Here is a 21,288-nt window from a genome sequence, read left to right as displayed (position 1 = left end):
TATGACCAGTGGTTGGCTGAAGACTGAGGCGCTGCCAAGAAAAGCTGAAAAGATGAGTTCCTCTGAAGTCTACTATCGCTTTGATGTGGGCCGCCCTTTACTGTCAGCCTCAGCTCAGAGCCAACCACAGCACTCACACACTTCCCCTTACCTGCCACTGATGATCTCACTGACCCTCATGCTACTACAGCTCGACTCCAACTCCAGTCTGTTTCCTACGGTGTGAATGCACGTGACAGTGTGTGCCCAGTGTACAAAATGCATAACTTTTCATTACTTTCCCCATGTGTGTTGCCTAATGGTTTGCATGAATCTTGTAAGCCATTGCAGGATTCATTTAATAGAATTTTCCATGCTTGAAAATCACATATTATGCAACGCTGTAGATTTCCCAGCAGTGCATTTCTGATAAGTAAAGTTTAACCTCAGCCTACTGCAGCAGAGCAAAATTGTGTTATTAATACCACATAGTCTCCGATTTCCCCTTGAGTGCACAGAGCTACAACTGAGCACGCAGACTTCTCTAGCCTCAGCTGCCTGTGCGCAGAAAACAAAAGAAAGCTCTCTCCTGCAAGACCCCCAGCCTCGGCCTCGATTCTGGCTGCAGCGATTGTGCAAGCTGTCGCGTAAGGCAGCTGGTCTACGAGCAGTAAGAGATCAGTGCCTGGAAAAAGCACATGTCACAAGCGTCATTATGTCGCAACTACCCTACTCTCTATTCATTCTCTCTCACAGCCACTGGACGTTTTCTGTCTTCCACCCACATTTTACTCTGTCATTTTTCTCTTTTGACATCGCGCAACATTTCCTGACACCTCTGTATCTGTGCAATCTGCTTAAACCTCCCACACTCTGCTGCATGTTAGCTAACCTAAGGTTCGGCCATTGCAGGATTCATTCAACTGTTAAATATTATGCAACACAGTAGATTTCCCAGCAGTGCATTTCTGATGGCCAGTGCTCATGTGTGTGAGGTTTAACGCAAAGGAGAAACAACATTTCTGACAAGAGAGGATGAGTTTGATTTCAAATGTTTATTCATAAAACATTAAAAATGAGTACAATTCAAATCAAACATTGCATTGTTTTGTCTGCATATTTCAAAGTAAAAACAATAGTCCGTGTAAAAGTGTCACAGGTACAGACACAGCTCAAATCAGGATCTGCAAGCAAAGTCTCTGCTTATTCCAAGAACTTCCTGAGAGCTGCACTGAAAAAAGAAAAGTTCAGTCCGCTTAGACATTTTCGGATACCCTCTTCAGTACCAGCGTCTTCCTTGTTGCCCTCCGATGGGACTCAGTCCTGCCTCTGCACTTTCATATGTCCATCTCTTGCACAGTCTTTATCTGTGTGACCTTCTCCTGCGCTCTTCCCCCATGTACAGGGCAGCAACTGGGTCAGACCACACCATCTCTTCATGCACTATGCAGTATAGTCCAAATCCTCCTCAGTGTCCATCAGACTTTCTGTCCAACTCCACACACATGACCCAGTCCACACCTGACCTCTGAACTTGAGCCCCTTCCTCAGGGTAATCCAGAACCAACGTGCTGACCCAGAATGCACGGGAAGGGTGCGTTCTTGCAGGGGGTTACAGCCACAGCCTCTTAATCCAGACGTGTGAGGCAGAAAGGCTCGCCACCCCTAGCTGAAGCTCAGCTCCTTGACTTTTCATCTTTTCATCATCTTCATCATCATCACATGAAGCATCGTGAGTGGAATGTCACTTCAGCGCTCAGGGAGTGTTATGGTGGGCACCCAGTCATACACACTGCGGCTTTCCTCACAGAAGAGACTCAGTTTGTCCAGAGCGGGGTCTTTCCATGGGTTTGCACTGGGGCTCTGGAATAAAAAGAACAAGATGTTTAGAGTCAGAGCTACAGACACGGGCTGTGCAGGCGTGCAGTAACTTAGCAGAGCATGCAGGAGAGTCAGACAGGGTAAGTGATGCATGCATGATTCACTGGCTGACTGAGTGGGTGCTCCAGGGAACGTACCGTGACAAGAATGCAGTGCGCGTCCTTGGGCTCGCCGGTCTCGTCTGCACCCACGAGGTCGGCCAGGCGCTCGATGTCGTTGACGCGCACCACGTTGATGTCGTTGTCGAAGCAGAAAGCCTGGATGAGGGTGAAGTGGATTTGAAGAGCGATGTCACACTCGTACTCCTCATCGGTGGCGAGGACACAGAACGCCACGCTGTCTGGATCACTGTGGGAACGAGGAGAAAGGCGGTCAGATAACATCCTCTCACGCTTGTGCGTAAAATTAAAACATATATAGGCTATAAACATATATCCAGCTGTAGTTCTAACATTTCATGGATTGTTATACTTACACATTCATGACTTTAGCAGATTCATAAACTCCAACTGTCAGGTAGTCCTGCTTCTTCGCAGCGACCAGCAGCTCTTCCAGGGCTGCGCCTGCACTTTGCACCCTTGACAAAGAAAAATACACATCATCAACACACTGGGCGCATTTGGGCAAAAGGAAATAAAGCATCGACCCGACAGTTGTAATAATCTCGAGTCCGTGTGTTAAATATTTACCTATCTGCGTTTTCCATTGTGTTGTCTTGTCCGCGGATCTCTTCCAGAGTCATAGTTATAATCCAAGCGCGATCGGCGGTTTTTGCAGCGGACTGTAAAGGCTGTGTTGAGTCTCTTGCGTTATTCTGAGCTCTAAACCGGCTGTGGGCGCTTTTATAGCAGGTCAGCGTAGTTTCTCGGCAAGGGGCGGTCTTTTCCGCTCCTGCCTCCTGCCATTGGCTCAGAGCAGCCGGGGTGAGGAAAGCAAAAGTCCCCGGGCAGTTACGCGGAGCTTGTTGACAACTCCACGTGGGGCAAGATTACAAATTTTCAAGAAATCCCCCCCACCATCCGCCCACCGTCAATTCCCCCTTACCTTGTCAACATCCAACATCACCACACTGAACAAAAACTAAAAGTCCTGCTTACGATGGACTTTCACAGTCGCATACTCAAAAACAAATCTGGAGCCCACCACGGCTTCAGCCACCTGAATATCACATAGTAAATAATATTCTGGTTTATGCTGACATGTTTATGACCTGAATGTATCATGCACACGTGATATCACACGCTTTTGAAAACTAAACATCACATTTTTTTATTATAACAACATTACCTGATTGTTTGCATTAGTGGCATTTATAGTGTCGCTTGTCACACCCTTGTGTTTTTTTAAAGTTATATCATTCTTATGCACCATGTGATGTTTTCCCATGGCAGTTATAAAACCAGGCAGGTCTCACATCATCCTGCAGGCGACGGAGTGTACTGAATAAGCAGATAAAGGAGAATTGACTGTGGGTGGATCAGTCTGCTCCATGATGAATCTCTGTGGGACTGGACTTCCCCAGCCTGGGGAATCACTGCTGTGATAAATATAGCCCGTCCAAACTTTCCCTGCAGTCTGGCCGTGCTTTAATGAACAGCCCGCTGATGTTCCACCTGCATGCCCGTGCGCACTGTTACCCTGTGTGTTTACAACCTGCCACCCTGCAGATACAGAACTGCAAGCCTTTCCTGACCCAAATACAGTTCTTGACAGTGATGCAGGAGTGACCAAAACAGCTTGTGGCCGGCACACGCCAGGTTTTGTCCGCCTTTTGAAAAGGAGGCTTAATTGCCAGTCTGACTTGACGCGTGTTGGAGGAAAAAAAAAAAAAAAAGGCGACTTTGTGTCACAACAATACCCACGTCCTCCACCTGCCCCCGGTCCTTTCACAGGGGTTGGAGGGGGTGTGAGTAAGTGTGTGTGCGGCCACACTACTAATTACCCCACTCCACACGGGCAGATGCCCGACAGATGCGCACGGACCCCTCCCGAAGCAAAGCGCCACGTGCCGACCAGATCGCAGTCTAGTCTTTTCAATCCAGTTTATCTTATCAGTGGGACTGCGTGTGTTTACATTCAACATCATTCGCTTTTCGGACAGATGCCGAAGGCTGACCATGTTAACAACGGCCGTCTGGTCTTATGTCGACTTGAAAATCCTGTCTACTACAATGCAAGCAGTAATTTAAAGCATGTCTGAGTAATTCAGACTGGAAAACAGATGAAACCTCATTAGTCATAGTGAAGAAAAATTGCACACTAATTGATAGTAACATCACAACAGGCCAAATTACGGGGAACAGCAATCTAAGGAAATTAAATTTCTTGGTAAATCTTTAGTCATATAATAAACCACTCTGACATTAGTTGGGGTATAATATCAAATGCCAATATGATAACAAGATGACCTTTAACCTTGCCCACACCATCCACACAGATCCTGAACAGCGGCCCCTGCTGCAGGGCTGAGAGCAGAAGTCTGGACTGACATCGCCATCTGCTGGCCGCGGTGAGAACGACCTTTCCCTTACTGCACAACTTGCCTCGACATGTTGAATAAGCTCATGACTCATGATCCCAGCCTCACGCTGGTGAGTCACCAGCCACTCTGAGTGTTGTTATTCCCCAACAGCTGAGGTAACCTCTTAAGTCAGACAAATATTGTTTGTCAGCCATGGCATATTAATGTTAATAGGGGAATACGCAAACAGAAAGAGTTTGTGAGTCAAAAAAGCAAAAATTCTACAGTTTGAGGATACAGAATTTAAGTATACGTGAATTGAAACTGCTTGCGTGACCCCATTTTACCCATACAGGTGCATTTACATGTATACATGTATGTACATGTATGTATATTTACATTTTTAAAAAAATCAAAAGCACTCATATGCTGGTCATTTTAACATTGTATAAATGTTTTTGTATCTGGAGTTTTGTGTATTTTACAGTTCTGAATGCAGCAAGCGGTTTGGTCAAGAGGACAGGGGAAATCCCAGGCTGGCTGTGAAAATCCCAATGGAGGATAAATCAAAAACTCCCCAAGTGACCTTGAATGGGGCACCCAACTCCCTAAAACAACTATGGCCAAGACCTGTGGCAAACAGTTCCACACTGTGGTTGGCCTTGTAGCTCCTGAGCGCTAGTTAGCCTGTGAAAATGTCACTAAGAGGGCCGAGCTGGGCTGTTAAAGAGGACTTTCTTGTCTAAAGAAAGTTTCCTAAAACTGAGAAGACTTTAAACAAATGTACATAATGTTAGGAGAAAACATACCCACACTACTGTCTAGCCAATTGTGTCTCTCTTGTAGTGTTTCATTTCAACGTAGGTCTTGAATTGTCAACAGCCTCAAGTTGCAAAATAAAGTAGTAAAGATCGAGCATACAGGTATTGTTCTGTTCCTTCATTAATAACACTGATTAAGGAAAATGGAGTCATTCTGATTTATAAAAAGTTTATTATTATAGAGGTCCAGACATGTCATATACATAAAGAATTCAAATGTACAGAAGAGTTACAATCATTTAAGCATATTTACATTCCCTTCTTAGACTACGTCAAATGTCAGTGCATTTGCTCAACATGATCAACATTTAAAATCTCATTAAGAATCGATTATAACAAAAAGCAGTTCCAGTACTATTTAGATTCCATTTCTTACTGACCGTAACAAAAGAAAATTCACAAAAAATAACAAAAATGCCTCACTGACAAAACAGGTCATCACATTTTTGAGTATATTTTACTGCAACACGGTTTACAGAGTAAATATATCAAACCCCTTTTTCTGTGCACACACGCAGGTGCTAAGGTATTTCAGAGATGCTTATACAGGTCAAACTGTCCCATGAAGTTGAAAAAGAGGAGGCCGTGGGGGTAGACTGGGGCTGGCAAACAATGACAAAGGCAAGGGTTCGGTGTTTTGTTCTATATTTTGTAGACAATTTTTTTGCTGCTTTACTGTACAACATAAGAACTAAGCATTCCAAAATTAAAATGAGCGTGGATACCCTTGTTACAAGGGAAATACTACTAACAAACTTTACAAGTCTTCTACATGGCCAAATGTCCTGCAATGGCTTAAGCATTACTGTGGTCAAACAACCACTTAGATCAAGCAGCCTATCTTCTACTATGCAATGGATGGTTCTGGCTAGTTTACTGGGCAAACTACATATTTTCACAATAATTTACTATGGGAGTGTCATTCATGAGCAGCTTACGTTAACATCTACATCTGCTGGAGGGGATCAGACAGATTAGAGTCAAACAAAGCTCTCACTAGAATTTGGCAATGAATAATAAATGATCACGTAATACTTCTCTTGAAGTCATCTACTGCCGGTTCATTGTAATTTTTGATGCCAACAACTTAACAGATTTTGGTCATCAACACCACTTTTGACGGTGCTACTGTCAGTGCTACCTGAGTAGCATGCAGCCTCCAGCAATGCAAGTGTTTATATTATATATATATGTCGCTGCAATGTCCTGTTCTTTAGAGTGCTGAAATTTAGGAATCTCTCTCCAGTTCTTTTTGCCCACTAGAATAAGGGATTCAGAACAAAGTGCAAAAACAGTAACAGCAGTACACCAGAGGGCTATAGAGGGGAAAAGTAAGGACAGACAGATGGATCATATATCTTGATAATTACTGGCGATTTCCCTTCCTCCCTTTGTAAATTTAAGCTTCTCTCTGCTACCTTGAACATGAGGAATATGGCTCCCTCTGCTGGTCATTTTGATCGACATCTCCCTACTACATCTCATCCGAGCGATGCTGTTGTAATATAATAGACGGGGGATTCCGGTCTATCCAGTTATCCTTGGATCCTGTGACCTCATACGCCACAGCTGACGTCACTGCAGCGTCAATGGATCCTTCCTGTAACGCCCCTACTCCGCCAGCCTGCCCCGGCGTCATCTCTGTGGCCTGAGCGGGACTGGGGAAGTCTGCCGAGGAGTTGCTGTTGACTCCCGCTTCCGAGTCGGGCTGCTCCACCCTCTGGTAGTCAGGGGTGTGATTCTTCTGACCGCCGGCGAAGATGGCTTTAACGTTCTCCACCTCTGCTTGGATCACTGAGTGAAGGTCCTCTTCTTCAGGCTCAAGGTAGGATACGGCGTCTGTACTGTCTGGTGGCAGTGAGCGAAGGGTCCGGGAGATGACTGCAATAACGGATGGAAAACGGTTACCACAACTGAGCCAGCACAGCCATGTTGATGAATAAGAAAGTCATGAAACCTCAGTCACACAATAGAATAAAATAAATAAAACAGCACTACACTGGCAAATGGTCAGTGAAGCAGAGACTGTATATAAGAAGTGGATATCACCACTGTGACGTCAACCATTGGTTTGTGGACCACCGTTTTGAAGCCTTGAGTTTAGCTTTAAAAGGAGTCGCCATCCTGGTTTCAAGGCTTTTGGAGCCAGAAGTGACATTTACCCCTGATTGCTTCGTCACAAAGTAGTCACGCTCTAAAGCATACCCCTGCTTTATCATCGATTTTCCTCTAAATTTGGCCATAATTTATTAAATGATCATCATGTTTTGAAGAAGACATGAAACTAGCGACTGACACCATAAACCCATTAGGAAAGTGCTTACTGAGGTAATAAATCAACGACGTTTCTTCGTTCCTTTTCTCACAGACTTCCAGTCATTCGTACTTCTTTTTGCAATTAACAGAGTTGCCCCCTGCTGCCATTAGAAATAATGCAGGTTTAAGGCACTTACAAATTGGCTTTACTTTTCACACCTGCAAGCTACCCCAAATCCTTCTATACAGTCTGTTTTCACATGAAAATCTGCTGAGGTGACCTGGTGTTATCTGCAAGTTCACACTTCCACGCTACATTGATTAAGAATTGTGCGTATCGAAAAGGCATGTGCATAAGAGGTTGCAATCTAAGGAAGGACGGGCTTCTCTTGTTTTGAGGAGACTTACTGGAGGAGGGTGTATAGAGTTCCTTCTGCTCTTTGTTTGCGCCAAATGGATTGACTGACGGGAAGATGATGAGACAGAAAGAGAGCAGGAACACCTGGAGGACAAAGCCAAGTAATGAAAAAATACTGCAGCATGACAAAGAACTTGGCACTTAGAGTAAGGGCGAAAATCAAGAGAGAAAAAGAAGTATAAATAGTGACAAATGTACCATGACACAAGTGCTGGTTGTGCTGGCCTTCATTGTTGACATCTTCACCATAGCCTGTAGTTTCCTCAGTTGCTCTATTAAGGATCTGTAAGAACCAAGAGGATACATTTAATGCAAGAGATGTAAAACAGATTCACGAACACTTTCCACATATGTGATATTGCATATTGATGCAGAAGCAATATCTCCAGACTTCTTACATGTTCTGTTTCTGAAGCATTTGGACTTTCTTCTGTAGTTCCAGGTTGTGCGCAGTACAGATGGCAACCCTGTGGTGGACATTGATTCAGTAATTAATATATTAAAAGTAAAGTATCTGACCAACCACAAAAACTCAACCATAAAATTGACAATGAATCGAAAAAAATAGTGGGCAGATTAATCGATACTGAAAATGATCCGTAATTCATTTGAATGCTGATCATAGTTTTGTTTTCAAACTGGGAGTTTTGAAATGAATTGGACTTGGTACTTAAGACTGGTATGATGGCAACAGTTTCAGAATATCTTATCGGAGAGAGTGACTATAGAGGGTGGGGTGGAGAAAGTGTCTGACTGCTAAGAACAGATGAAGAACTTCTGTATCTACGCTAAAGAGCTTCATAGACAATTCTTTTCTATTTTGCTGAAATTTGGTCCTCGTCATCTCACCTGTTCTCTAGTCCATCAACATACACCTTCTTCTTCTTGCGGCTCTCCTGAGCAGACTGCTTATTGCGGATCTTCCTCCTAACCCTCTTCAAGGTCCTCTCCTCTGCCTGTCACACAGAAAGGAAGCTTTCACCACAATGTTGACGTGAAAGATGGCGACATGCATGTAACAGCCCGGAGCAGCTGTGCCGCGTCAAAGACCAAACGGAAAATCTAATTTGAAAATTTGTCAGGCAAAAACAGGGACTGAGGGCAAGAAAATTAAATAGCTATCACACTGAGATATGATCACATATGGTCAAAAGAATTTAAAAAAAAGGTTACACTGTTAAGGATCATTGAACACCATGGCTACACAAATGAACAAAAACAATCCTGATCAGCAGCATGTTGTCCAGTTTTGTTTGTTATTACTGTAGATGAACATTTACAACATTTGGAGATGCTCTTACCAAAAGCATTACAGTGCTACACGGCCATTAGCTCACGCAGTTAAACACTTTTCGCCATTGTTTACCTTTGTGAGGGGCATGTGTGTAGGAATAGTGACTCCCTCTTTGGACAAAAGCCGCTTCTCCTCCTCAGTGAGCACAATGTCTTTAAACTGGAACTGGAGGGACAAGAGACAAAGAATCAGCTCGCCATTCATGTCACAAACAGAAATGAGGCCAAACTGAAACTTTCAGTCTTCTTCAAGCGAAAAAAACAAAACAAAACATAGAACTGACCTGGTCTGTTTTGGTGGGTTGAATTGAATCCTGCATTGAGTCCTCAATGGCCAAAGTGCAGGGCAGCTCACTGGTGATGTCCTCCTCCATTTCCTCAGTCACCAAGTCGTCTGACACAAGAGAAATATATTTGAAATAAACTAAATCTGCTACTTGGATATGCTAGGCAAGTAAGTGCTCCCATTTTATTATGTATGCAACTTTTTAAGGGGATTAAGAATTTAAATGGATACTGAGGGGTTGAGTGGAAAAGTTGTTAAGTATTTAAGTACTTGAGCTTAAACTTTAGGAAAAAGGACATCAGAATCATTGAATTTTTGGACTGCACATACCCAGATCAATGAAGACATCTGTGTCTGGCTTCTCCGCCCTCACACTCTGAAGGACATCCATATCTCTGTCTCCGTTCTGCAGCAGAGAGTAGCTGTGATCAGCATGGACCGTTAAGGCCTCTGGGCTCTCTGTCTGCAGCTCTCCAGGGGCCAGGGCAGGGTCTGAGTGCACTGGGCTGGGCTGGGAGTAGATGGGACTGGGCACAACGTCACTATCACTGCCCTGGGGACTCGGGCATCCTGGAAGGTTGTTGTGCACACCAGTGCTGCTGTCATCAGAAATACCGCTGTCGCTGCCCAAGGGAGAATGAGAGGGACAGATTGCCTCTATGTTCTCCTCTCCCTCTAACAAGCTGGACAGAAAGTCTTCAGTATCCATACCTGTCAGCATCTGGGAGAAGAAAAATGTCACAATCCAAAATGCCCACATAGCTTTAGTTGCTCAATACTTTGATATTAGTGTGTCCAACCCCTCAAAATTTACCTTTACAGCTAGTAGTTAGTCATATTAGCATGTAACCAAACAAGGAAAACCCGATTTCGAGCTTTAACACCAAGAGTTAGAAAATGCACAGCAGTAGCATTTTGAGTCAACAATATGGTTAAATACTCTCCTCTCTTCATCATAATTTATCTTTTCTCTTTTTTCAATGACTGAATTCTTACATCTTGTTCAGATAGCCAGGATTCGATGAGCCCATTTCCATCAGGAAAGAGAGGCTCAGTAGACCCGTCTTCTCCATTGTGGAACAGCAGCCCTAACAGGTCTGTTCCATCCATGTCCGGAAGGTCCTCAGTGACTGACATCTGTAGCAACACAGCAGCATATAGACCACAGCATTCAACTTTAATACTGTTAACAATCGCATCTGTGCTCATATAAGTATGGCTATTGTCAGCTGTCTGGGAATTGTGTGACATATCTTAAAAGGTAACTTATTGGTTTCACAGGCAGCATCAAGGTTAAGTAGTGCTGAAACAATCAACAACTGACAAATTGTTTCAATTAATGGACACATTTTAGAGAAATAGATTAGAAAATAATTCATAGTTGCAGCCCTACACTAAAGTGATACAATTTTCTGAACTAATTTAACAGCCCTGGCTGACTGAATGTGAATGAGTGCTGAATGTCTTCTTGAGTCATATGATTGCTTATCAGAGATCCTACCACACACTTCAGCTACGACCAAATGTTGCATAAAAGTCCCACTAGTGATAACCTCAATATGATTACATTCCAGATATCAAGTATTGAGTCAAACACAGATCTTTTTTTTCCAATATCACCCTGCTGTAGAATCTGCGATGTTGATGTTTGTGTCACAAGACAACAGAGAGGTGTAGTAAATGCACTGATGAAGCTTCTCCCACTAGATTTAGTAGCTTCACCCCGCAGGCTGAGCTCCACGTGGAGGCTACAGGTGCATGTGGACACTGTGCTGATTGTAAGGAGTTTAATCACCTCAGCAGCCACAATATTGAGGCTAAGATGGAAAGCATAATATACTACACCTCCCCATCAATGGGTTAATAACACGTACACTGAAGCACTACAGCTTCGTCTTGCATCATCGCCACGCTCCCATAATGACCTCATCTTATATTGAGCCCCGCCCCCACATGTCTTTGTCACGAGTTGTGAATACAAGATCATGTGTCAAAACAAATATCATGTTTAGCCTGTAGTTAATTGCAGCAAATGGTCATTTCTACTCTGCATAGCTGGCCGAGGCGAAAAGAAAAATGTGCAGTCCGGATGCATGGTGTCTTTGTCTTTGGACAGTAAGAGCACTGTCTTGCAGCAAAGCTATTCAGTCATTCACAAATGACCTAGTTAACGTAGCCGTGAACACAAAAGCAATACCATTCGTGGATTTTTGATTGTAACAAGTTGGGAAAAAAGAACACTGCATTATATATATATATATATATGTATGTGTGTGTACAAATATAGGCCAGCACTGACGAGGCAACTTGCTAATGTTAGCGTATTAACACTGCCATGATCTTTATTGCCCAGAGGGCGTGGTCCCTTGTGACATTAAAAACACTGAAACACATTGAACAGTTAATGTTGGCATAAATTTGCTTACCTTTCGTTGACAGCAGACAAAATACCATTCGAGTGAGTGCGTCCGGGTGTCCTTTGGTTTCTCTACTCAGCGTTTCTTCACTGCTGCCGTCTACAGACACAGCGCTTCCTCCCGAAACCACCTTCCAACGAGGCAAAAAATGCGTCATCACGTAAAGGCGGATATACCTACGTAAGCGTCTTGGGGTACTTCTGGGATATGTAGTGCGATACAATGCCATGCACTGTACTCATGATTCTCTGCATACACATGCAGTAAGTGGCAGCAAGAAAATACAGGAAATTAAAGATAAAATAAAAGATTACCCCAAATTGTTGTTGTTGTTGTTGTTGTCATGTATGTGATATTACATGTATACGCGTATCCAGAGAGGACCTGGATGAGTGAAACTGCAAATTGGCTACTAGAGCAGACCATAGTTGGATCAGAGCAGAGAATATGGACCTATTATACAAGTAAAGGGGGCTAAATGTAGATATATGGATGATAAATCCAACATCTAGGCTAACAGGGATGTTAGGCAGAATGCAGTGCTGATAGATGTAGCAATCCTTAGTGACAGCAACATCAGAAGGAGGAACGCGAGAAGCTTAAAAGATACCAAGGGCTGAAAAAGGAGCTAGAAAAAAATGTGGGGTGTAAAGGCAACAGTGGTGCCAGTGGTGATCGGAGCACTGGGGACCCAAACTGGTAAAGTGGCTCCGGCAGATCCCAGGTAACACATCTGAGGTCTCTGTCCAGAAGAGCGCCATCCTTTGGAACAGCTAAGATACTGCGCAGAAACCTTCAGACTCCCAGGCCTCTGGTAGAAGACCTGAGTTTGAGGAAGTCACACCATATATCACACATGTGTTATGTGTGATATGTGTGTGGGTGCTGTTACGTAATTTGCCCCATATTGACATACTGCAGACTGTATTATATTATGTGATAATACTTGATATTTTGCTCAATACTGTGCAATGAATAACTGCTTGCAAAATACCACTTGTGCACTTTTTGAGTGTATTTAGTGTTAGAATTATACAAGATACAAGAAACAAAAAAGTATCATATTCAATAGAAGCCTGATGCATTTGAATTTATTTGTAATCAAGACATGAGCATGACCATGGCATCAGATAATTAAAAAAAAAACCTAATTACTGAAACTTGAAATTGCCTGAGTCCAAACTGAAAATTTTGCCACATGAACAACTAACAGCTTTGGTGGTTGGTATGTTGGTATTCGTAAGCTTAATGACATTTATTGGCTTTTTCAGGCCACAGGGAAAATAGAGTGAGGTCATTCAGGTCAATCAGTCCGACATCTCAGAGAGATACATCAGATAACAAGGTCGGATGTAAAGTCTCTATTCATATCATCACAAACATTAAGGAGTGTAATGAAACCAGCCTGTCTGATTTCAAAACATGATAGAAAACTAAGGCATCGAAGAGAAGTGCAATTAAACATTAAAGACACCACATTTCATGTACTGACTGCATGTTTCACCACTTTATCACCTCAGCATAATGTTGTGGATTTCTAACTCTTGTCCTTAAGATTTATGTTATATTGATTTCTCATGGGGTTTATTGGTGTTCCCGCACAACTGAGCATAGGATGGCCGTGGCTTATATAACTATCTGGCCTGCACGGCCCAAATGAAATGTTATGTATGCCATCTAATCATCGTTATGTTTACTTAAATAAATCATATTTCAGAACATTTCCAAATCTCATGAGGAGTACATGTCCCTGTCAAAAAGGAGACAAAAATGATTCACTGGCGGCAACATTCTCACAGAGACTAATTTCACTTACTAGAAGAAAGATACTAAATCAAGAAATCCCAGATTTCAGAAGCTGAGTGGGGTTATATACCATGATTTCAACTTAAACTGCTGGACTGAAAAGCACTTTTTTATTTCTGAAGAAATTCATGCAATCTCATCCCAGACTATAAAGTCAATGAATTTCCAGAGCAAAGGAAAGCGTTTTGTCACAGAATCACACAGAGTTTAGATGTGTGCCTTAAGCTACGGTACACTTTTAGTCGTTCCTTTTTACTTGCTGTTGTTGGTCCGGCTACCTTTGTGAGTGCTGGTATGCTCTCAACAGCTCGTCTCTTGTGAGCATGGTGTAGCAGGATCCTATAGACCCCCGTGATGGAGCTCCTGCAGTCCTTCCCCTGGTTGTTGAGGATGTGTTCTGACGTGATTCCTAGTGTCTCCAGTGCTGCCTTTACCTCCATCTCTTCATCCCTGAGTTCAGGTGGATCACTCTCTGCTAGGTAGGACGGATCTAGTTTAAAGGGCTCCATGGCACGCGGAAAGTCCACAGGGAGCAGCCACTCACAGCCCATCATCTGCTCCACGGTGCAGCGGTCAGATGGAATGGGTTGGAGGATCCCCCTGATCAGTCTCTGGCATGCCTCTGGCACCCATGAGGGCAGGATGTAGGCCCCCTCCAGGATGCATCGCTTCAGTTTGGCCACAGTGTCCGCCCTAAAGGGCATGGTGCCTGTCACCATAAAGAACAGCATCACCCCAAGGGCCCATATATCTACAAAAATGCCAACGTAATGCTCATCCCGAAAGAGCTCAGGCGCGGCATAAGGCGGAGAGCCACAGAACGTGTTTAGTGTCTCACTGCGGCGGCTCAGTGTGCTAAAGCCAAAGTCCCCCACCTTGACACAAGAGCTGCTGGTGTAGAAGACATTTTCTGCCTTCAAGTCACGGTGGATGATGTTGTTTTCATGCTGTTGGAGAAAATGTAGAAAGCTGCATTACCTACTTTCATGCCAATACACTGCTTGAGGATTATCCAAACCATGATTACATTAATGGTCTAACTTTGGCATGCAAGTACTTGATGCATCGAGGTTAAAAAGAAACATGATTTACAAATTAATTTTGTTAAATGTGGGCGTTTGAATCTGTGTGAATCACTCTGGCTGTGAGGATACTGTGAATCTGGCAGCACTAGTGTAAAGTCCCTCCCCACCCAAAAAATGTGTTTTGCTTATTGTTAATTTATTTGGACTTCTCTGTGCAGAAAAATTTAAGCACAAGCTGTCTTCACTTTCACCCTAAATCTGACTTTAAGACGTTAAATACAGCATGATTTTGTGACATCGCAAGGCTAGTCATGATCCAACACACAACCTACAAAGCTTTTACATGGAAACTTAAAGCATCCAGTGCACAAACACTGAGAGTGGACTTTTCAGTGAAGTAGCAAACATCTTGTGTCCAACAGTTTAACTTTTGAAATTAATAATATTTGCATTTTCTTAGCTTTTTTGATTTTCCATTTAGGGAGGAGGGGATGTTGTTTTAAGTATAAATTAAGTAATATATCAATATTATAAGCAGAGTATTTTTATGTCTTAAAACATGTCTGGATCTTTAAGGATTAGAGAGCCAAACGTGTGACTGCCACATGAATGGATTGAATCTTGACCAGATAGAAATTGTATAAACATAATTTTCCTAATCCACAACATTTTGTATTATCATCATATTGTCAGGTATGAATATCAAGAATTAAAAGACTATTTAATCCATTGTTATGTTTTGATCTTATAGATCAGTTTGAGTTTGAAGTGTCAGATTGTCCCTCTGTTGTGCTTATTGTGTGTTAGAATAGAATAGAAATAGAATAGAAAGCCTTTATTATCATTATACAACATACAAAGAGATTTGAGGAGCAACTGCATGTACTGCACTGAGGCTGAGGACTCAATCGGAAGGTCGGTGGTTCGACCCCCCAGCCATGAGTCAGCATGTCGAAGTGTCCTTGGGCAAGACACTGAACCCCAACTTGCTCCTGAAGCATAGCTTCAGTGTGTGAATGTGTGTGAAAGAATAATCTCCTCCAATTTAGATTCCTCCTGAATGAATGATGTGTGAATGGGTGAATGAGGATGTGATGTAAAAAGCGCTTTGAGTAGTCGAAATAACTAGAAAGGTGTTATACAAATACAGACCATTTACCATTTACAGCAGTACTACATAGTAAAGGAGTTGTTCAGATTGGTCATTGCTCCGGGGAAGAAACTGTCCCTGAATCTATTTGTCCTTTAGCGCCTGCCAGAGGGCAACAGGTGAAAAAGATGGAAACCAGGGTGTCAATTTATGATGTTTTTTGCTCTGTTGATAAGTTGGTAAGTGGATGCCTAAAAGGTAAATGTTATATGCATGCTTTAGATATAAGGAATGATAATGGTGATTATATGCTGGTTCCATATGTGATGTATCAAAGCCAGTAGTGAGTAAACAGCAATTGTTACATGAGATTAATTAAATTAGAGGTTTAGATTAAATATTCATTATGCCAATGGTTAAGCAGAGAAAGGGTGATACTACAGATTAAAATACATTTAATTACTAATATATAGCAGACATCTTAATAGTCACAGTTATTTGACCATTAAGGTCAAAAGCATGACATACTATGACCACATCTAATAATGTAAAGTAATGTAAATTGTAAAGACTGAGATTTTATTATCTTACTGAAATGCACCACCTCATTCTAAACTTATGTACTGACCATGTGTTTAACAGCAGAGAGGATCTGAGCGAAGACGATCTTGCTCTCCGTGTCAGAGAGCTTCCCCTCTGTAGTAATCTTGGTGTAGAGCTCCCCTCCCCCTGCGTACTCCATCACCAAGTGTAACCGTGACAACGTCTCCACCACCTAACGGAGAAAAAGAAAGAACACAAGGGTGACCAGAATGTCAGAGAGCATTACTGAGAAGTTTACTGGATGTCGGCCGGATGTAGTGATCATCGAGAAAACCCCTGGGATCAGATGAGGTTCACGTATAAATCAATATGAGAGGGTGTATGAGTCAGACCTCATAGAGGCGTATGATGTTGGGATGGTGTAGTTTCTCCATGCTAGAGATCTCTCTGGACAGCAGCCTCTGGGTCTTCTGATCCAGCTTGGTTTTGTCTAGGATCTTTATGGCCACTTTGTCTGGTGATATTAAGGAAGAATATTAAGAGCAAAGCTCTGTGACAAATGACACATTCCTACAGAGTCAGGTGGGCAGGTCATTTAAAAGCATGCAGATAAACTGGAGTTTCATTTCAACAGAAACTTGATAAGGAAGATGAAATTTTGCTGGTTTTAAAACATGAAGATATGGCTGTTCCCATTGTTTCTGTCGATATAAAAGTAACTCCACTTTTCTGATAACTAAAGCATTAGATGTGTTAAATAAATCTGGTACATAGAGGATAGAAATGTGAGCCTGGTTCCACCTAGCAAATACAGAATTGCCCCTGAAGTGACCAAGCCTGATGCTCTGCTCTAGATAATTTGATGGAGGATTAGCTGCCCTCAGAAACCAATTTTCTTGATTATGTCCTCCCAGGGGGTTGATTCTCACTTTCAACCCTATCTTAGAAGGGAAATTGCTCTTTTTCTTGTCATACTGCAGCCACTTGAGGTCCGAGCAGATATCAAGGATTGAGTCAGGGCGAAGATTAAATATGACAGGGACAGTAAGCCACGTTAGCGCGGGATCAAATTCAACTTAGCACCTTTAAATGTGTCGAGGGGAAAGTGCACTGCACCACTTTACAGCCAATAAAGATCAAAATACTTCACATATATCAAATTCAAACAACCGATATCTACTGTGTTCTGTTAAATGTTTCATAAAGTGAAGTCTCATAGACCGCAGGTAACTGAATACAGAAAAGTTCTTAAGTGGCAAAATGGTGTTGAGATATCTAATTGTGCGTCAGTATGCATTATTCAGGCTGGTATTAGACTCCCTTTCAGCTGTGACATAGCTTTCAATAGGAGCATTTAAAATGCATCGCAGCTCATATTGTTTTTGGAGGACTAAATGATACCACTTACATGCACATGCACGCACGCACACACATGGTATGGCATAGATAGGCACACAGTAAAGTACATGTAATCCTAAAAACAAAATGCGCACACGCACATAGAGCTACACACCCATTCTCCTCCCTCTTTTTAGTCTTTGATGAGGCATGCAGCAATTTTAGCCGTCGCTAAGGAAACTGGAGATCTCTAATCAATCCATCTGTTCAAGGGTAGCAGACAGACTGTCTCTTTGTGGCTGAATCAGCCCCCTGGCCAGGCACACATCGCCTTGTTAGTGAATTGCTACATAAGGACACACTTGTTAGTGTTGCAGCCCATTGATGGAAACAGTTCAGCCAAATTTTCACTTAAATCTAATTGAAAAAAACGACGGCGAAGAGAGCATTTTATCTTTAAAGATGGAGGTGTTCAGACTTTTAGTGATGGCAATATAGTCAAACTGTCCACCTTTTATCACTACATAATATCTTTATAGTCAGTATGATCGATGTGTTCTTTCACTTTTAACGTATGTGTTTTAACAGTTGCATTTCACTGCTGTCTTGTAATTTTGTTACCTTTGGTAAGGGCATGAATTCCTAGTTTGACATGGGAGAAATTTCCACAGCCGATCTCGCCTCGGATTTTGTAGAAGCCGATTCTTCTGCCCACTGTTAGCTCGCGGACCACCCTGTGACCAGATTACGTATCAGAACATTTAACTGTAACTATGTTTTAATAATATACTACAGTGGAGCCAACATTGTAAGAATTTCTACTACCTGTCATCCTGGCACATATCCAGATTCAGCCTTTCCAGTGGAGTGAGGCGGCGGATGGTGGCTCCTTCATCATCAGTGTTGATGTCTGAGCTGTCCTGGCGGCTCCAGCGGGTGTACCTATGGCCACTAGTGACCGCAGCCGTGCCTCCAATTGAACCTCCGACAGAGTCTCCATTAGACTCCCCGGTGTCAGCCCCAGAAGCTGAGATGCTCCCAGTGGTGCCTGCTGCCCCCGCCCCCTTAGAGCCTGCTGTCCCGGCCCCAGCTTCAGCACCTTCTGGGCTGTTCTCGGAAGGGCAGACAGCAGTCATCCTGCAAGGGACACCCACGGTGGTGTGGGCTTAGCTCATGGCTGGAAGTGGTGGAGGACTAGATACAATATAAGACAAAAAAATTCCCGTTTTTTTGTGAGAGAAAAAAATTCACATTTTTTTGTGGTTCATTTCTTGTTACATTTTGTGACAGCATTCTGTAAAGACACACACAAACACAGACACACATAAAATCCACATGGTGTAAAATTAAAATTAAAGTTAAATAGCTAGCAGCAACATATTCATTATCCATTCACTTAGGTACTGTGCAGAAAATGAATAATTGTTATACGGTTATAAATCATTTTACTGTCATAGATCCATGTATAGGACATGTAGGACAAAAACCTTGACTTACCTTCATATATGTGAATCACTTAGAAGGTAAACTCTTTCAGTGTCCTTGCCCAGATCTCATAGCTATTTAGACAACTGACTCAATAAACAAATGTTATGACGTATGAGTTTTCCTGATTTTCAATGAAATAAGACAGAGCCTCCAGTCCATGGACCCAAGCACATGCTGCATCCAAAATGTCCCAAATCTGCTGCAGTTACAAATGGTCCTCACCACAAAGGAATATCAGGGTCAGTCTGTCAACGGAAACGTCACGCAGTTGTAGTCTTGTTGCATCTCAAGAATTTCCAGTGTTTGAAGCCGTCGTTTTTCATATTTGTAGCTTTCAAAGGAAAGGATCGGCCATGTGTTATCGGATTCATGCTCACTTTTGTCCCTTGCTGAAGAGGTCTGCGGAGCTTTAATGGGATCTCCTAAGTCTCCAGGGTATAAATAGGCCACAGGTTGAGGAGGAGGGAAGAGGAGATGGATGGGAGGGGGGTGGAGGAAGGAGGTTGAACAGATGATAGTGTCAGGATACAGCCATGGGGCATTTAGTGAGACAACCTAGAATAAAGCACAAGAGAGACACAAAAATAAATCACTTATGTTAATTTTGTACCTCCTAATAGCCCCCTTTCCCCTTTCATTGTCTAATTCTTGTGTTTTAATCTATTTTCTTTTCATGAGTTCATTTTTACATATGTATGTATGTATGTATGTTAAATGTTATTCCACCCTCTATGTGAAAAACTGAGCACATGTCCACACATTGAGTCTCTGTTAATGTGTAATGTAATCCTGACTAAATTTAGTCTTTTGAGTCCTTCTCTAAGGTGCCAGCTGAGGTTCCAAGAGAGCCAAATAAACAAATCAGAGGTCCTCATCGCTTACTACAACCAAGAGGATACTTACAACCTGACTAACCTATTCAATTTCTGATGGAGAGTATGAGTTATGACTGTCCTGTGTGTGTGTGTGTGTGTGTGTGTGTGTGTGTGTTTGTGGTACAGAACAGGTGGGTGTATAAGTTTACAATTAGGTGATAATTGCATGCTGCTCAGAAAGCAGAGCTCTAGCAATGTCCCATGAGCAGGAAAAGGAAAGGTCAATCTGACAACTCAAATCAGCTAATTAAAATAACCAAATTATGGCGTTTTAATACCAAAAATCCCTTTTATTGCCAATATATTTGTCAAAAAAGGGAAATGTGGCAATATTTTTTGCTGAGAATTCTAAGTTGTTTCAAAAATACATTGCAAATTGACCTAAATGAAGCCCAACTGAGCTCAAAGTTTAAAACTTTATCAGTTTGAAACTGATGTATCAAGTGTCAGCCCTGTGATCTTAACACAAATGGAGTGGCTTGACCTTCCAGAATTTAGGTAGGGGGAACTGATTCTCCCCCATCTCCCAGCAGTACTTTTTAACTGAATGTTAATGTGCACACTAAATACTTTCAACCAGCATTGGCCAGCATTCAACCTGACACCTGGAATTAATTATCTTGGAAAATACCACAATGAATGGCATCCATAAAACAGTATACTTAAGATGAACTACAATCTACAGCCCTCGCAGTATTTAATCTGGGATATTGTGTTGAGCCATCTGTGGTTGCATTAAAGGACAAAACCACTGAATGGATTGATCCTACCAACAAGAATTGTCTTAGCCTGGTAAATACTTTTCCTCCACTGTTGTCCAGATACTATTTAAAGACACAAATGAACCACACCATTGTACTGGATGCTCATGTTTCTCCACTCACTGTGGTTAATTCTGGTTCAACTGACAAAAGTGCCTGTCTGTATGAAATTCTGCCAGAATAATTAGTTCATGTGAATGCAAATACATTATCAAATACATGATCGTCTTAGGTGAAGTTAAATAGCAAACAGTTGAAGGTATAACCATGTCTGGATATCAGTTTTATAGTTGGTGAGAAAATCGTTTTGTCTTCATGCTTTAGAAGGTGTTCTCTCATTCATCTCTGCATTAAGATGAATGGCCCAATGTTAAAGCCTTGCTAGGAAATCAAAGCAACTCTCCTTTGTGAAGTCTCCCGGCCTTCAAACACCTTCCTGCCATCACGGCATGAATATCTAAGCATTGATCAGGCAGCCTAAAAGGACTTGCTAAGAGAGAACAGGCTTCCACTTTACAGCACAAAGCAACAAGCCCTGAATACCAGCCTT

At 42.4% G+C, this 21,288-nt stretch overlaps 3 protein-coding genes across 3 annotated transcripts; all 3 read right to left on the bottom strand.

Annotated features, from left to right (window-relative positions):
- Positions 1-1,019: 1,019 nt before the first annotated feature.
- On the bottom strand, positions 1,020-2,694 carry gadd45ga (growth arrest and DNA-damage-inducible, gamma a). The gene is made up of 4 exons (XM_070834214.1): positions 2,550-2,694; positions 2,336-2,437; positions 1,998-2,208; positions 1,020-1,842 (listed from the first exon to the last, which is right to left on the bottom strand). The coding sequence occupies exons 1-4, from the start codon at positions 2,600-2,602 to the stop codon at positions 1,729-1,731; spliced, it is 480 nt and encodes a 159-aa protein (XP_070690315.1). The 5' UTR covers positions 2,603-2,694; the 3' UTR covers positions 1,020-1,728.
- Positions 2,695-5,294: 2,600 nt separating this feature from the next.
- On the bottom strand, positions 5,295-11,940 carry creb3l3l (cAMP responsive element binding protein 3-like 3 like). Its single transcript, XM_070834433.1, has 10 exons — positions 11,822-11,940; positions 10,392-10,532; positions 9,726-10,116; positions 9,394-9,503; positions 9,183-9,275; positions 8,666-8,772; positions 8,215-8,283; positions 8,015-8,099; positions 7,807-7,900; positions 5,295-7,023 (listed from the first exon to the last, which is right to left on the bottom strand). Exons 2-10 carry the CDS (start codon positions 10,530-10,532, stop codon positions 6,617-6,619), a joined length of 1,497 nt encoding a protein of 498 aa, XP_070690534.1. The 5' UTR covers positions 11,822-11,940; the 3' UTR covers positions 5,295-6,616.
- Positions 11,941-13,806: 1,866 nt separating this feature from the next.
- nim1ka (NIM1 serine/threonine protein kinase a) lies at positions 13,807-18,750 on the bottom strand. Its single transcript, XM_070834345.1, has 5 exons — positions 18,440-18,750; positions 18,236-18,348; positions 16,669-16,790; positions 16,362-16,508; positions 13,807-14,565 (listed from the first exon to the last, which is right to left on the bottom strand). The coding sequence occupies exons 1-5, from the start codon at positions 18,748-18,750 to the stop codon at positions 13,807-13,809; spliced, it is 1,452 nt and encodes a 483-aa protein (XP_070690446.1).
- Between the last annotated feature and the right edge of the window lie 2,538 nt (positions 18,751-21,288).

This window comes from Pempheris klunzingeri, chromosome 7 (genome assembly GCF_042242105.1).
Source record: "Pempheris klunzingeri isolate RE-2024b chromosome 7, fPemKlu1.hap1, whole genome shotgun sequence".
NCBI classification, from domain to species: domain Eukaryota; kingdom Metazoa; phylum Chordata; class Actinopteri; order Acropomatiformes; family Pempheridae; genus Pempheris; species Pempheris klunzingeri.
The sequence above is the reverse complement of the archived record's forward strand: the minus strand, read 5'-3'. Positions and strand labels throughout refer to the sequence as shown.